Source organism: Chiloscyllium plagiosum, unplaced genomic scaffold, assembly GCF_037043375.1.
Source record: "Chiloscyllium plagiosum isolate Xiang-an unplaced genomic scaffold, Cpla_swu_hap1 HiC_scaffold_3, whole genome shotgun sequence".
NCBI classification, from domain to species: Eukaryota; Metazoa; Chordata; class Chondrichthyes; order Orectolobiformes; family Hemiscylliidae; genus Chiloscyllium; species Chiloscyllium plagiosum.
In genome coordinates this window covers 153044951-153062942 of record NW_028270141.1, presented here as the reverse complement: position 1 = coordinate 153062942, position 17992 = coordinate 153044951, and the positions used below count along the sequence as shown (strand labels likewise).

Genomic DNA, 17992 nt, shown 5'->3' with positions numbered 1-17992 from the left:
GTGCATTTGTGAATTTTCTATGGTTTTTATTCAAGGTGTTTTGGGTGGGCTTCTTCCTCCTGGGGGGTCTCGGGCTTGCCTGGACGATCATGGCTAGCTATTCGCTTAGGTGGTGCAGCTGGAATGTCAAGGGGAGTAATTCATCAATCAAAAGGAAAAAGATATTATCAAGTCTCAAAAAAGTAAGGGTTGATATAGCTCTCTTACAGGAGACACATGCAACAGGGTGGATTTGATTGGGCTTTTTTCTCATCTTTCAGTTCAAAAAGTAGGGGAGTAGTCATTCTCATTCGGAAGAACCTTCCATTCCAAATGTTAAGCCAGATAAAAGATGAGTCTGGACGGTACATACTGATCAAAGCCCTAATATATGGAGAGGAATATGGAATTTTGAATCTTTATTACCCCCCAGCGTACCATTTTAAATTTGTAATGGAGGCGTTCTCTAAGTTGATGGCTTCTGGGGTCCACCATACAATTATAGGAGGAGATTTTAACTGTATTATGGACCCAGAAACAGATAGGATACCTAAGAGCACTATGGACATATCTCTTAGATCGAGACAACTGGCGGATCTGAATAAGGAGCTAGGGCTAGTAGATGTGTGGAGGTGCGTTCACCCCCAGGGTAGAGATTTTACTTACTACTCTAACCCACATAATTGATATGTTCTTTGCTCCCTTTATCCTTTTGAATTCCATATTGTCTTGTAAAATAGGTAATATAGCTATTTCTGACCATGCCGCAGTATATATGGAAGTCAAGACTAGGGACGATGGGATAGGCCCCCCACATTGGCATATGGATTCTTTCTTATTGAAGGATAGCAAATTTATAAAATATTTGTCTCAGGAGTTAAAATCCTTTTTGGAAATTAATTCAGGTACGTCCAGCAACCTGTCGACAATGTGGATGACCATTAAGGCTTATACGCGAGGTTTGGTCATCTCATATTCTGCGACCCAGAAAAGACAAAAGGGAGGACAACCCCTGCTCGAGGCTCGCTTGAAGGCAGCTGACACAGTGTATGTTGATAGGCCCTCTATCACTAAGCTACAAGGTATCACAGCCATTAGGGCAGCCTTGAATACCACACTTACCCAAACAGCAAAGAGGGAAATATTATTACAAAGCAGAGATTATATGAATATGGTAACAAGCCTGGCAGATACCTAGCATATCTTGCTAGGAAAAAAAAGGCTCCTCAAGCTATTACGCCCATTAGAGAAAGTGCTGGTACTCTGACTTGTGATCGTAAAAGGATCAATACAGCCTTTAGAAAGTTCTATTTTGAACTGTATAAATCGCAGGACTGTGAGGATAGAACTGAGAAGATGGAGTCCTTCTTTAAAAACTTGGCCTTTCCAGGCTTAATCTCGGAGCAGGTCTCGATCTTGAATGCCCCCCTGACAACACAGGAAGTACTCCACAAGACCATAAGACCATAAGACATAGGAACGGAAGTAAGACCATTTGGCCAATCGAATCCACTCCACCATTCAAATTATGGCTGATGGGCATTTCAACTCCACTTACCCGCATTCTCCCCGTAGCCCTTAATTCCTTGTGACATCAAGAATTTATCAATCTCTGCCTTGAAGACATTTAGCGTCCCAGCCTCCACTGCACTCTGCGGCAATGAATTCCACAGGCCCACCACTCTCTGGCTGAAGAAATGTCTCCGCATTTCTGTTCTGAATTTACCCCCTCTAATTCTAAGGCTGTGTCCATGGGTCCTAGTCTTCTCGCCTAACGGAAACAATTTCCTAGAGTCCACCCTCTCCAAGCCATGTATTATCTTGTAAGTTTCTATTAGATCTCCCCTTAATCTTCTAAACTCCAATGAATACAATCCCAGGATCCTCAGCCGTTCCTCGTATGTTAGACCTACCATTCCAGGAATCATCCATGTGAATCTCCGCTGGACAGGCTCCAGTGCCAGTATGTCCTTCCTGAGGTGTGGGGACCAAGACTGGACACAGTACTCCAAATAGGGTCTAACCAGAGCTTTATAAAGTCTCAGTAGCACAACGGTGCTTTTATATTCCAACCCTCTTGAGATAAATGACAACATTGCATTCGCTTTCTTAATCACGGACTCAACCTGCATGTTTACCTTTAGAGAATCCTCAACTTGCACTCCCAGATCCCTTTGAACTTTGGCTTTACGAATGTTCTCACCATTTAGAAAGTAGTCCATGCTTGTATTCTTTTTTCCAAAGTGCAAGACCTTGCATTTGCTTACATTGAATTCCATCAGCCATTTCCTGGACCTCTCCTCCAAACTGTCTAGATCCTTCTGCAGCCTCCCCACTTCCTCAGTACTACCTGCCTGTCCACCTAACTTTTTATCATCGACAAACTTCGCTAGAATGCCCCCAGTCCCTTCATCCAGATCATTAATATATAATGTGAACAGCTGCGGCCCCAACACTGAACCCTGCGGGACACCGCTTGTCACCGGCTACCATTCCAAAAAAGAACTTTTATCCCAACTGTCTGCCTTCTGTCAGACAGCCAATCGTCAATCCATACCAGTAGCTCACCTCGAACACCATGGCCCTCACCTTGCTCAGCAGCCTCCGGTGTGGCACCTTATCAAAGGCCTTTTGGAAGTCTAGGTAGACCACATCCACTGGGTTTCCCCGGTCTCACCTACTTGTCACCTCTTCAAAGAACTCCAACAGGTTTGTCAGGCACGACCTCCCCTTACAAAATCCATGTTGACTTGTTCTAATCTGACCCTGCTCTTCCAAGAATTTAGAAACCTCATCCTTAACGATGGATTCTAGAATTTTACCAACAACCGAGGTTAGGCTAATTGACCTATAATTTTCCATCTTTTGCCTTGATCCTTTCTTGAACAAGGAGGTTACAACAGCGATCTTCCAATCATCCGGGACTTTCCCTGACTCCAGTGACTTTTGAAAGATCTCAACCAACGCCTCCGCTATTTCCTCAGCCACCTCCCTCAGAACTCTAGGATGTAACCCATCAGGGCCAGGAGATTTATCAATTTTAAGACCTTTTAGCTTTTCTAGCACTTTCTCTTTTGTAATGGCAACCATACTCAACTCAGCCCCCTGACTCCCTTTAATTGTTGGGATATTATTCATGTCTTCCACTGTGAAGACTGATGCAAAGTACTTATTAAGTTCTCCTGCTATTTCCTTATCTCCCATCACTAGGCTTCTAGCATCAGTTTGAAGTGGCCCAATGTCTACTCTTGCCTGTCATTTGTTTCTTATGTATTGAAAGAAACTTTTACTATCATTTCTAATATTACTGGCTAGCCTACCTTCATATTTGATCCTCTCCTTCCTTATTTCTCTCTTTGTTATCCTCTGTTTGTTTTTGTAGCCTTCCCGATCTTCTGATTTCCCAGTGCTCTTGGCCATTTTATAGGATCTCTCTTTTTCTTTGATAGATTTCCTGACTTCCTTTGTCAGCCATGGCTGTCTAATCCCTCCCCGGATAATCTTTCTTTTCTTGGGGATGAACCTCTGTACAGTGTCCTCAATTAAACCCACAAACTCCTGCCATTTTTGCTCTACTGTCTTCCCCGCCCCTGGTCCTGACCACTGTTAGGAGGTCTGTACATAACTCCCACAAAGGTTTTTCTGCCTTTGTGGTTCCTCAATTCCAACCACACAGACTCCACATTCTCCGACGCTATGTCATTCAGTGCCATAGATTTAATTTTGTTCTTAACTAACATAGCAACTTCGCCCCCTCTGCCCACCTCCCTGTCTTTTCGATAAGTTGAAAATCCTTGGATGTTTAACTGCCAGTCCTGACCCCCCTGTAACCACGTCTCTGTGATGCCTACCACATTATAATCATTCACGATGATCTGTGCCATTAGTTCATCTGCTTTGTTACGAATGCTACGAGCATTCAAGTAAAGTGCCTGAATGCTAACTTTCTTATCATTAGAGATATTGGAAGTCATAAGATGTCCTAAGTTATCCTTCCTTTTTGCTGCATTCCCAGTCTGCCTCAAGTTTAAATCCGCCTGCACATGTGCTATCCTGCTGCTTAAATTTCCATTTAACTCCATACTCCATAAGACCATAAGACCATAAGACATAGGAGCGGAAGTAAGGCCATTCGGCCCATCAGGTCCACTCCGCCATTCAATAATGGCTGATGGGCATTTCAACTCCACTTCCCCGCATTCTCCCCGTAGCCCTTAATTCCTTGTGACATCAAGAATTTATCAATTTCTGCCTTGAAGACATTTAGCGTCCCAGCCTCCACTGCACTCTGTGGCACTGAATTCCACAGGTCCACCACTCTCTGGCTGAAGAAATGTCTCCGCATTTCTGTTCTGAATTTACCCCCTCTAATTCTAAGGCAGTGTCCACGGGTCCTAGTCTCCTCGCCTAACGGAAACAATTTCCTAGCATCCACCCTTTCCAAGCCATGTATTATTTTGTAAGTTTCTATTAGATCTCCCCTTAATCTTTTACTATCATTCCTAATATTACTGGCTAGCCTACCTTCATATTTGATCCTCTCCTTCCTTATTTCTCTTTTTGTTATTAGATTAGATTAGATTACATTACAGTGTGGAAACTGGCCCTTCGGCCCAACAAGTCCACACCAACCCGCCGAAGCGCAACCCCCCCCCATACCCCTAACCTAACACTACGGGCAATTTAGCATGGCCAATTCACCTGACCTGCACATCTTTGGACTGTGGGAGGAAACCGGAGCACCCGGAGGAAACCCACGAGACACGGAGAGAATGTGTAAACTCCACACAGTCAGTCGCCTGAGGCGGGAATTGAACCTGGGTCTCAGGCGCTGTGAGGCAGCAGTGCTAACCACTGTGCCACCATGCCACCCACTGTTTATCCTCTGTTTGTTTTTGTAGCCTTCCCAATCTTCTGATTTCCCAGTGCTCTTGGCCACTTTATAGGATCTCTCTTTTTCTTTGATAGATTTCCTGACTTCCTTTGTCAGCCATGGCTGTCTAATCCCTCCCCGGATAATCTTTCTCTTCTTGGGGATGAACCTCTGTATAGTGTCCTCAATTTTACCCACAAACTCCTGCCATTTTTGCTCTACTGTCTTCCCTGCTAGGCTCTGCTTCCAGTCTATTTTCGTTTGTTCCTCTCCCTTTTGCTTTCACTTTCCCTTCCCCCCAACTCAGAAGTTTAAAGTCCTACTGACCACCCTATTTATCCTCTTCGCTAGAACATTGGTACCTGATCGGTTCAGGTGGAGACCGTCCCAGCGGTACAGATCCCCCCCGGTTCCAAAACCGATGCCAACGCCCCATGAAGTGGAATCCCTCTTTCCCACACCAATCCCTTAGCCACGTGTTTACTTCCCTAATTTTCTTATCCCTTTGCCAATTGGCACGTGGCTCGGGCAGTAATCCGGAGATTATGACCCTTGAGGACCTGTACTTCAATTTCCTTCCTAGTGCTTGATAATCCCCAAACAGGTCCTCCACCCTAGCTTTGCCTATGTTGTTAGTCCCAACGTGGACCACAACAACTGGATCCTCCCCCTCCCGCTCCAATATCCTTTCAAGCCGGTCAGAGATGTCCCGCACCCTGGCACTGGGCAGGCAACACACCATGCGAGACTCCCGATCCGGCTTGCAAAGGATACTATCTGTCCCCCTAATTATAGAATCCCCTACTCGACACAATTAGACAGCTTCAGAGTGGCAAAGCCCCTGGATAAGATGGATTCCAGGTTGAGTTTTATAAAGAATTTGTAGGGGAACTGGCTGGGCCATTTATAAATATGTATAATTACTCACATGGTCAGGGCTGCCTTCCGCCTTCATTGAGAGAAGCAAATATCTCTCTCATTCTTAAAAATAAGAAAGGCCCCAGAAGATTGCTCATCATATAGACCAATATCCTTGCTAAATGTGGATTTTAAAATTCTTTCTAAAATGTCAGCATTAAGATTGGAGAGGGTCTTACCATACATCATAAAAGAGGACCAGATGGGGTTTATTAAGGGCCGCAGATCAACAAATAATATTGAAAGGGTCTTAAATATGATACAAGCCTGTCAACAGGGAAGAATACTGGAATTAGTTTCCTCCTTGGACGCAGAGAAGGCTTTTGATCGGGTAAAATGGTCATTTTTTTTATACACTGGAAAGGTTTGGTGTCGGAGAGGTATTTTCTAAATGGGTCTCAGTATTATACAATCACCCCAAAGCAGGTGTGATCACCAATGGTTTAGGTATGGATAGCTTCAGTATTGATAGGGGCTGTCATCAGGGATGTCCTCTCTCACCATTATTATTCACGCTAGTAATCAAACCACTAGCGGAAGCTATACAAACTGACCCTAACATACCCGACCCATACCCAAGGGTTGGTTCAGGTAAACATAAGATTACTCTCTATGCAGATGATGTCCTCCTTTTCTTAAGTGATCCTTTGATATCCATGCCCTGCCTAATTCAAGTGGCCAATCTATTTAGCATGTTCACAGGCTATAAAATCAATTTTATGAAATCGGAGGCCATGGCGTTGGGTGATCTCGCCTGTATATCCAACTTACGAGATGGATCTTGTTTTCCCTTTTGGTGGTCACTGGAAGGTTTTCTATACTTAGGTATTTTTATCACCCCAGTATTTGGTCAGCTGTACAAAGCCAATTTTGTACACCTATTAGAGAAAATAAGGCAGGACCTTCAACGCTGGAGAGCTCTCCCAATATCCTGGTTAGGCAGAGTAGCCGTGGTTAAAATGAATATTCTACCTCGTCTTCTATATCCTATGAGAATGCTCCCTCTGATGTTGCCGAGATTGGCGTTGCTTAAGCTCCACAGCTGGCTTGGTTCCTTTATCTGGAATCACAGATGGCCCCTTATCAGATTAGAAAAGCTGCAGCTTCCACAGGCAAGGGGAGGACTGGACTTCCCAGACTTTAGGAGGTATCAGTTGAGCTCTTTATTATCTTATGTAGCTGATCAGGTCTCTTGTGACCCACAATCAATTTGGTTAGACATTGAGACCTCCCAAGCAAAGTGTCCCCACATCAATCTTTTATTTATGGATAAGATGAGAGCTATTATGGACTATTGCAAAAACTCCATTGTATTAAATACAATTAAAGCCTGGAGGATAATGCAACAAGATGAGGGTAACCTGCAAAAAAACCTCCCCTTATACTCCTATAGTGGGAGCATCGGGATTTCAGTCAGGGCTGACAGACACTACATTTAAAACTTAAAAATGCAGAGGTATCTCTTGCTTGGGGGACCTGTTCGATGGGGAGGTTATGACGTCTTTTGAGCAGTTGCACCATAAGTTTGGACAGCCTAACCGGGACCTTTTTCGGTATTTCCAAATAAGAGATTATATACAGAAGAAGACCACACCGATAGGCAATCCCCACAAATCGGATAGGGAAAGAAGAGTGCTATGGCCGATTGGGCCGCCTCGGTCAGTACTCTTTATCACTCATTATTTAATGAGGTATCGAAAGACATGGAATGATTATTTAAAATGTGGAACCAAGAATTGGGGTTAGAAATCTCTTCAGCAATGTGGGAGGACATCTGGGAAAATGCCAGAAAGGTCTCTATTTGTAATAGAGCTCAAGATATTCCATTAAAGATACTCCACAGGGCTCATATAGCACCTGAACGACTTACAAAATTTAAGGTAGGAGCATCCCCAATGTGTCCTAAATGCAAAATAGAAGTTGTCACTCTCACGCATTGCCTATGGACATGCCATAAGATCTGCAGATATTGGGACAGAGTAGCAAATGCCTTGACAGAGATCTTGGGTATGGAGATTAGATCGGATCCAGTGTCTCTACTCTTGAGCTTTTCAGATTTTCCCTCCCTGGATGTACACGGGAGGAAACTATTTTCCATTCTCTCCTTTTGTGCAAGGAAAAATATTTTAGTGAACTGGGCAGCTGAAGGCCCTCCAGGACTTTTGAACTGGCACAGGTTAATAATCATGGAATATATCCCCCTTGACTTCTCACAAATATGGTGCACCAAAAAACTGAATTAGCCTGCTTGGGAAAACAAATTCTGCAGTCCTCACTTTCTCCTATAAAATATGGCAGCCCTTTTGAACTATATTGACACAGATATTTCGGCCATGTTGCCCAGGGTTTTTGTCTGGCTGTGGTAGTGGTTCTGGCTGGTCCGGGGACACCCGGGAGGAGGAATCCCGTATAAATACGGGTTTCATTATGACTTGATGTAAATCTAGTTTGAGCATGTACTTAGTTATTTAATTATTCTGTTGTTTATCGCTAGCAATGTATGATATCCTATTTTATATTTTGGTTGTTTGTAGGATAGATCAGTAGTTAGTTGGGTTTTTCAATTTTTCTTGTTTCGGTTATTATTCTTTTCCTTTTTCTTATTTATTTAATTTTATATTGGTGCTTATACTTGTTTGTATTACTTATGTAATTTTGTAAAAAAAATCTTTTAAAATTTCCTTTTTTCAATAAAAATACCTATTAAAAAAAAAATCACATGTCTATACAAGAGTATGCATCGCCTTAATAGTCATTACAGCTGGAGTAAACCTTGTACTCTGAAATACCTTTGATCGTGCCAAATCTTTCACTAAGATTTTGGGATGCAATCTCAATCTCCCCTTATGTGACATCTTGTTTCGATGTTCAAAATGTGCATATATGTAAGTGGTTATTTTTGTAAGATGTGTAATTTTATTGCTTCTGTCAGGGCGTACAACGTTAGCAATCTAATGGACGACTTGAAGATATTGTACAGAACAGCTGGGGCAGAAGGCAAGGGAATCACTTTCATATTCACTGATAATGAAATCAAGGAAGAGTCCTTTCTTGAATATCTCAACAATGTACTTTCTTCTGGAGAGGTATTTAATTTCTTAATTTTCTTACAGCCTGAGCGTTATGTTTCTTTTACATCTGTCTCCTGATTTAATATTTTCAACCATTTATTTTAATGTATATGTATATGTATATACTGCTGCTGTAGCCATTAGTTCTTAGTATTCATCCGATAGTTAAATTTAAAAATTCTAACTGGATTATTTGTAATTGTATAATGAAATATAAACATGCCAGAATGTAAACAATAAAACCACAAGACATAGGAGCAGAAGTAGGCCATTCAGCCCAACATTTCTGCAATGCCATTCAATGAGATGGTATTCCTTTGTCTTGGCTTCCAGAATCAGTCAATCTTTACAATCGTTAGGCGTATCAATTCCAAGAACCCGTGCTGGAGAGGAGAAGGAAGTTTGATCAGAGTCAAAACATTAGGCCTGCAGCACGGATTCAAATTCTGCAGTGTGAAAGTGGAACTTCACTTAAATGTCAACACTTTACTTCAGAGGCTGAGGACATCAAGGAAGTGTTCATATATGAGGAGATGCTTCTGAACTATGGCTGATGGCATTCAGTGGGCAGGCGTGAAGATATTACTTGGATCTGAGAAAAGTAACTCAGAATGGTGAAAGATACTTGGAATGCATGCAAGATGTGACTGTTGGTAGTATTCTCACCTCTGAGTAAGAAAGTTGGGCATTTCACAGGTGAAGGCTCACTCCAAGAATTGAACTCAAAAAAAGATTTTGCTCCAGTTCACTGAGAGAGTGCTGCATTGTTGAAGGTGTCATCATTTACCTGAGAGAAAGTGAGGACTGCAGATGCTGGAGATCAGAGCTGAAAAATGTGTTGCTGGAAAAGTGCAGCAGATCAGGCAGCATCAAAAGAGCAGGAGAATCAACGTTTCGGGCATAAGCCCTTCTTTAGGAATGAGGAGGGTGTGCCAAGCAGGCTAAGATAAAAGATAGGGAGGAGGGACTTGGGGGAGGGGCATTGGGAATACGATAGGTGGAAGGAGGTTAAGGTGAGGGTAATAGGCTGGAGAGAGGTTGGGGGCGGAGAGGTTGGGAAGAAGATTGTAGGTCAAGAAGGCGGTGCTGAGTCTGAGGGTTGGGACTGAGAAAAGGTGGGGGGAGGGGAAATGAGGAAGGTGGAGCAATCTGCATTCATCCCTTGTGGTTGGAGGGTTCCTAAGCGGAAGATGAGGCGCTCTTCCTCCAGGTGTCATGTTGCCATGGTCTGGCAATGGAGGAGGCCAAGGACCTGTATGTCCTTGGCAGAGTGGGAGGGGGAGTTAAAGTGTTCAGCCACGGGGCGGTTGAGTTGGTTGGTGCGGGTGTCCCAGAAGTGTTCTCTGAAACGTTCCGCAAGTAGGCGGCCTGTCTCCCCAATGTAGAGGAGGCCACATCGGGTGCAGCGGATGCAGTAAATGATGTGTGTGGAGGTGCAGGTGAATTTGTGACGGATATGGAAGGACCCCTTGGGGACTTGGAGGGCAGTTGGCGGGGGGGGGAGGTGTGGGCGTAGGTTTTGCATTTCTTGCGGTTGCAGGGGCAGGTGCCGGGAGTGGAGGTTGGGTTGGTGGGGGGTGTGGACCTGACGAGGGAGTCACGGAGGGAGTGGTCTTTCCAGAACGCTGACAGTGGGGGGGGAGGGAAATATATCCTTGGTGGTGGGGTCTGTTTGGAGGTGGCGGAAATGATGAAGGATTTTTATTTCAGGGCAGAGGAGATGACCTGGGGGTGCAGTGAGAGAGGGGCTCACTGAGATCTTTGTAGAGGGAGGAGGAGAGCTTCTTCAAGGAAGGCATCCTTGCAAGAGGATTCGCAGTAGGTTAAAATCAACTAGGAGAAAGTGAGGACAGCAGATGCTGGAGATCAGAGCTGAAAAATGTGTTGCTGGAAATGCACAGCAGGTCAGGCAGCATCAAAGGAGCAGGAGAATCGACGTTTCGGGCATAAGCCCTTCTTCAGGAATGAGGAGGGTGTGCCAAGCAGGCTAAGATAAAAGGTAGGGAGGAGGGCCTTGGGGGAGGAGCGTTGAGAATGCGATAGGTGAAAGGAGGTTAAGGTGAGGGTGATAGGCCGGAGAGGGGGTGGGGGCGGAGAGGTCGGGAAGAAGATTGTAGGTCAAGAAGGCGGTGCTGAGTCCGAGGGTTGGAACTGAGAAAAGGTGGGGGGAGGGGAAATGAGGAAGGTGGAGAAGTCTGCATTCATCCCGTGTGGTTGGAGGATTCCTAAGCAGAAGATGAGGCACTCTTCCTCCAGGCGTCGTGTGGCCAGGGTCTGGTGATGAAGGTGGCCAAGGGTCTGGATGTCCTTGGCGGAGTGGGAGGGGGAGTTAAAGTGTTCAGCCACGAGGCGGTTGGGTTGGTTGGTGCGGGTGTCCCAGAGGTGTTCTCTGAAACGTTCCGCAAGTAGGCGACCTGTCTCCCCAATGTATAGGAGGCCACATCGGGTGCAGCGGATGCAGTTTTTTATTTCAGGGCAGAGGAGATAACCTGGGAGGTGCAGTGAGAGATCTCACTGCACCTCCCAGGTTATCTCCTCTGCCCTGAAATAAATCTCTCACTGCACCCCCCAGGTCATCTCCTCTGCCCTGAAATAAAAAATTCCCCTCCCCCACCTTTTCTCAGTCCCAACCCTCGGACTCAGCACCGCCTTCTTGACCTACAATTTTCTTCCTGACCTCTCCGCCCCCAACCCCTCTCCGGCCCATCACCCTCACCTTAACCTCCTTCCACCTATCACATTCCCACCGCCCCTCCCCCAAGTCCCTCCTCCCTACCTTTTATCTTAGCCTGCTTGGCACACCCTCCTCATTCCTGAAGAAAGGCTTATGACCGAAATGTCGATTCTCCTGCTCCTTTGATGCTGCCTGACCTGCTGCGCTTTTCCAGCAACACATTTTTCAGCATCATTCACCTGAGGTACAGTAGTCCCACTGTACCCACAGGACATACGTTCCAGGACCTACCATGGAAGTCCAAAACTGCAGATAGGTACGAACCCATTTATTTAAATGGGAAAATTACCTTCCCGACAGCCCCCGGTACCTGGTTCTGGAATGTTCCTTGTAATATGTTTGGGCCATTGTAAACCATAGATAACTGAAACCCTGGTAATCAGACCCGTGGATAAGGCAGCTGCACTGTATTTGGCTGGATCCTCTCAATGTTCAGGATTAGTACAGGATTCTTCCTGAATCATTCAGCAATGTAACTGGAGTTGGAATAAAAAGCTCATTCTTGTTGTAAAATAGAAAATATTCACTTGTTTGAAATGGTGCAGTGACCTGATGGATCTCACTTCTATGATTTCAGGTGTCCATTCACCCCACGTAACTCCACTTTTGCAATTTGAAACATTACAAAGGTTAAAGTAAACCTGCTAAAAATAACTAGCTTATCAACTATAATAAGCCATTTGAATGGAGTAAAACTGAATCCAATAATACATGTGAGGAATAATAGATCTTTTCTAAACAACCTGATCAGAAATGTTATGACACATCTCTGAAGCAGATGGGACTTGACTTTTGGCCCAGAGGTTGGGACACTATCACTCTTCCAGAAGATCCTTTTTGAGGCACTGTATATTTAATTTGTTTGGTTTTTTTTCTCTTTGATAGGTATCAAATTTATTTGCTCGGGATGAACTTGATGAGATCACTCAATCCCTGATTGCACCGATGAAGAAAGAAGCACCTCGCATTCCTCCTACTTTTGACAATTTATATGAATATTTTATCAACAGAGCTAGAACTAATCTACATGTTGTCCTCTGCTTCTCTCCGGTCAGTTCCTCACTGTATTACAAGTTCAGAACCTTAAATAGATAGATTACGTATCATGGTGACTGTCTCTGTCCTGGTAGAGCGTGGAAAGGAAGGCAAAGAATCCTCTGGGGCTCTTCACTCTTGCTTCTCAGGTGTGGTGTTGGATGTGCTAGGGTTGAGGCTTATCTTTTAGGTTTCCAAGACAGGGATTGAAGGTTGCCATGAAAACCTCAAAAACCTCTTAGTGTGTCAAGCTGCCACACTTACCTTGGGTGTTCTTAAGATGTTATTGCTTCCTGTACACCTGGAAAGAGGAGAGTGGGGCCTTTTCATCAGATGGCTGCTGATATTCAATCTCCCCATCAGTTCAGGCAGAAGGCACATTCCCTTCACTCTCCAAGCTCAAAAGGCATAGTCCCCTCACTTTCCTCTGTGCTCCTTGAAGGAGGTCAGTAATTTTATGTCATCTGTCACCTCTCACTGATCAGGATATGCTCATAGCTATTTTGCATTTTCTACTGCTGCAGTCACAGAGAAACATTGGGAGATATTAGCTTGGTTACATCTGCAACTGCTCTGAATTCAGAACTACTAATGGCGATATCAATTCTCAAAGTTGGTATTGCGCACATGAGCAGGTAAATCTCTTGAATGTAGAGTTTTGCTTCATCAAGAGATAGAGTAGATTTTGTCTCCTTGTGTCCCTGCTGAACATGGGAATAGGAGCAGAAGTAGATCATTTAGCCCTTGATCCTGCTCCACCTCCATCATTCAATAAATCTATGGCTGATTTGTTTGTGTTTTGGCAAAGAGATGGGAAGCAGAGCAGTAGATCAGCATGTGAAGTGACTGAGAAAGTAGAGATTAAGTCAGTAGGTAGAAAAGTCAGGGCCAGGTTAATGAAGATGACGGGACTGGTGATCTAAAGTGTATTTATTTTCATGCAAGGAGTACAACAGGTAAAGGAGATGAGCTTAAAGCCTGGATTAATACATGGGACTACAATGTGGTAATAATTACAGAATCTTAGTTGAGACAAGGACAGGACTGACAGCTCAGAATTCTGGGATTTAGATGTTTCTGGTGAGATCAAAAGGGATGTAAAAGGACTGGGGGAGTTGCATCACTGATTAAGGAGAACGTCATACCTGTTCTGAGAGAGGGCATCTATGAAGGCTCATCCAGTAAGGCCTTATGGGTAGAACTCAGGAATAAGAAAGGTGTACTCACTATGGTGGGGTTAAACCATAGGCCTCCTAATACCCAGCAGGAGATAGAGAAACAGATATGTAAGCACATCATGGAAAGATATTAAAAACAACAGAGTTGGTAATGGTGATTTTAACTTCCCCTATATTAACTGGTACTCTCAGTACCACGGGCTTAGATGGAGCAGAATTTATTAGGTGCTTCCAGGAGAGTTTCTTGAAATAATATGTGAATAGTCCAACTAGATAAGGGGCTGCACTAGACCTTGTACTGGGGAATAAGCCTGGCCAGGTAATCAAAGTTTCAGTGGGGGAGCATTTTGAGAACAGCGATTATAATTCCGTAAGTTTTAACATTGTTATGGAGAAGATAAGACTGGTCCTCATGTGAAAGTGACGATCATCTGATGAAGGAGCGTCGCTCCGAAAGCTAGTGTGCTTCCAATTAAACCTGTTGGACTATAATCTTGTGTTGTGTGATTTTTAACTATATATTGAGGAGTTTGATATACAAACAGATCTGGATATCCTTGTACACCAGTCAATGAAAGCAAACAGGCCAGTGCAACAAGCAACTAGGAAGGTAAATGGGATAGTATATTGGCCTCTGGAAAAGGCAAGTTTTAATTTACGGTGCACTACTCCTTAATATCAGCCAATATTCCTTTGTTACCCACTAGACCATAAGTTTTCATTTACTGCAATGCCTTTGTTGTGGCACCTTATCAAATGTCTTCTGAAAATTTATGTATAATACTTAATATTTACCATAATTCCTCTTTATCCATTGAATGTATTACTTCTTTAAAGAATTCCAACAACTTTGTTAAACATGACTTTTCTTTCACAAAACCATGTTGACTCTGCCCAATTACCTTGCTTGTTTTCTAAGTGTCCTGCTATAATATCTTAAATAAGAGTTTCTAATGCTGTATCTTTCCAATGACAGAAGTACAGAGACTTCCCAGCAACCTTTTTTAGATTTCTTGCTTCCGAATGTGGTTCATTTTGTATGTTAGTAGTGTCGGTAGTTTTTTAATAAATATATGTATTTTATGTGTATATAGTTTGCAGATTTCTGAGTTTCTTTTTCTGGATGCTAGGTTGGTGAAAAGTTTCGATCACGTGCACTGAAGTTCCCCGGTCTGATCTCTGGTTGCACAATGGATTGGTTCAGTCGCTGGCCCAGAGAGGCATTGGTGGCTGTCTCAAACTATTTCCTTTCTGGTTTTTACATCGCCTGCTCAGCCGAGGTCAAAGCCCAATTGGTAGCAACAATGGGTTTGTTTCATGACAGGGTTTATCAAACATGTGAGGACTATTTTCAGAGGTATGTTTTGATTAGTGATGATTTATTTATTGATGACCATCTCAATCTCATATATGTACAAGGTACAACAGACTATTTAATGTAGGTTGTGGGGTTAGGACATAACGACATGGGTGCAAACTGATATAAATAAGATTTAAGCCTGTTATTATATTCATGAAATGTGGGCGTTGTTGGCTGTTTATTGTCCATCCCTAATTACGCTTCAGACGGTGGTGGTGAGCTGCCTTCATAAACTGCTGGTACTTGAGGTACAGGGACACCTATTATAGGTAATAAATTGGGAAATGTTGATGTACCAAAGGCCTGGGTGTCCTTCTACACTGGTTATTGGAAGTAAGAGTTCAAGTGCAGCAAGCAGTTCAGAAGATAAAGGGTATATTGGCCTTTATTGAAAGAGAATGTACATGCAGAAGTAAGGATGTCTCACTGCTGTCTTTCTGGACCTTAGTAAGACCACACCTTAAATATTGTATGCAGTTTTGGTCTCCTTAACTAAGAAAGGATTGACGTGCCAGTGCGGAGATGGAGCACCAAAAGATTCCTGTGATAGTAAGATTACTGCGGAAGAGAGATTGGATCAACAAGGCTTGCTTTGAATGTAATTTAGAATATCTCCGTGTTTGCAACTAGGTGAGATAGGGAACTGTGAGGAGGACACAAAGCATGATTTAAAAAATGAGTGAGTGAGTAAATGCATGACAGATGAAGTTTGATGTGAACAAATGTGTAATTATCCACTTTGATAGCAAAAACACCAAGGCAGATTATTATCTGAAAGGCAATATATTGGGAAAGGGGGAGGTGGAATGAGAGCTGGGTGTCCTTGTACACCAGTTGTTGAAAGTAAGCATGCAGATGCAACAAGTGGTGAAGAAGGCAAATGGTATACTGCCCTTCGTAGCAAGATAGGGATGCCTTGCTGTAATTGTAAAAGGCCTTGGAAAGACAACACCTGGATTATTGTGTGCAATTTTGGTCTCCTTATCTGAAGAAGGATGTTATGGCTTGGGAGGAAGTCCAACAAAGTTTACCAGACTAATTCCTGGGATGGTGGGACTGATATATAAGGAGGGATTGAATCAGTTAGGATTATATTTGCTAGAGTTCAGAAGAATAAGTGGAATCTGATAGAAACCAATAAAATTCCAACAAGACTGGATAGGGTAGAACATAGAACATAGAAGAATACAGCGCAGTACAGGCCCTTTGGCCCTCGATGTTGCGCCGATCCAAGCCCACCTAACCTATACTAACCCATTATCCTCCATATACCTATCCAATGCCCGCTTAAATGCCCATAAAGAGGGAGAGTCCACCACTGCTACTGGCAGGGCATTCCATGAACTTACGACTCGCTGAGTGAAGAACCTACCCCTAACTTCAGTCCTATATCTACCCCCCCCTTAATTTAAAGCTATGCCCCCTTGTAATACCCGACTCCATACGCGGGAAAAAGTTCACACTGTCAACCCTATCTAACCCCCTAATCATCTTGTACACCTCAATCAAGTCACCCCTAAACCTTCTTTTCTCTAATGAAAACAGCCCCAAGTGTCTCAGTCTTTCCTCATACGATCTTCCTTCCATACCAGGCAACATCCTGGTAAACCTCCTCTGCACCCGTTCCAGTGCCTCCACATCCTTCCTATAGTATGGCGACCAAAACTGCACACAATATTCCAGATGCGGCCGCACCAGAGTCTTATACAACTGCATCATGACCTCAGGACTCCGGAACTCAATTCCTCTACCAATAAAAGCCAGTACGCCATATGCCTTCCTCACCGCACTATTTACCTGGGTGGCAACTTTCAGAGATCTGTGTACATGGACACCAAGATCCCTCTGCTCATCCACACTACCAAGTATCCGACCATTAGCCCAGTACCCCATCTTTTTGTTATTCTTCCCAAAGTGAATCACCTCACACTTAGCTATATTGAATTCCATTTGCCACCTTTCTGCCCAGCTCTGCAGCTTCTCTATATCCTGCTGTAACCTGCCACATCCTTCCTCACTGTCAACAACTCCTCCGACTTTCGTATCATCCGCAAACTTGCTCACCCAACCTTCTAACCCCTCTTCCAGGTCATTTATAAAAATGACAAACAGCAATGGTCCCAAAACAGATCCTTGCGGAACACCGCTAGTGACGGCACTCCATGAAGAAACTTTGCCATCAACTACTACCCTCTGTCTTCTTCCATCCAGCCAATTCCTAATCCAAACCTCCAACTCACCCTCAATGCCATATCTTCGTATTTTCTGCAGTAGCCTACCATGGGGAACCTTATCAAATGCCTTACTAAAATCCATATATACCACATCTACCGCTTTCCCCTCATCAACCTCCTTCGTCACCTTTTCAAAGAATTCAATAAGGTTTGTGAGGCACGACCTGCCCTTCACAAAACCATGCTGACTATCCTTGATCACATTATTCCTATCCAGATGTTCATAAATCCTATCCCTTACAATTCTCTCTAAGATTTTGCCCACAACAGAAGTGAGACTCACCGGCCTATAGTTACTAGGGTTATCCCTACCCCCCTTTTTGAACAAGGGAACCACATTTGCTATCCTCCAGTCTTCTGGCACTACTCCTGTAGACAAAGAGGACATAAAAATCAAGGCCAATGGCTCTGCAATCTCCTCCCTTGCTTCCCAGAGAATCCTAGGATAAATGCCATCAGGCCCAGGGGACTTATCTATTTTCACCTTTTCCAGGATTTCCAACACCTCTTCTCTACATACCTCAAAGCCATCCATTCTACTTATTTGGGTAGATGCAGGAAAGATGTTCCTAACAATGGGGAAGTTCAGAACCATGTGCCACAGTCTGAG

The 17992-nt window shown here is 43.7% G+C and overlaps 1 protein-coding gene across 1 annotated transcript in view; it reads left to right on the top strand.

The window, feature by feature from the left end:
• Nucleotides 1–17992, top strand: part of LOC122540179 (dynein axonemal heavy chain 8-like) — a 1258818-nt gene that overhangs the window by 1014906 nt on the left and 225920 nt on the right. Inside the window, exons 62-64 of the mRNA XM_087976819.1 lie at nt 8703–8856; nt 12461–12625; nt 14919–15145. Coding sequence (XP_087832945.1) covers nt 8703–8856; nt 12461–12625; nt 14919–15145 — 546 coding nt within the window. The remainder of the gene's footprint in view (nt 1–8702; nt 8857–12460; nt 12626–14918; nt 15146–17992) is intronic.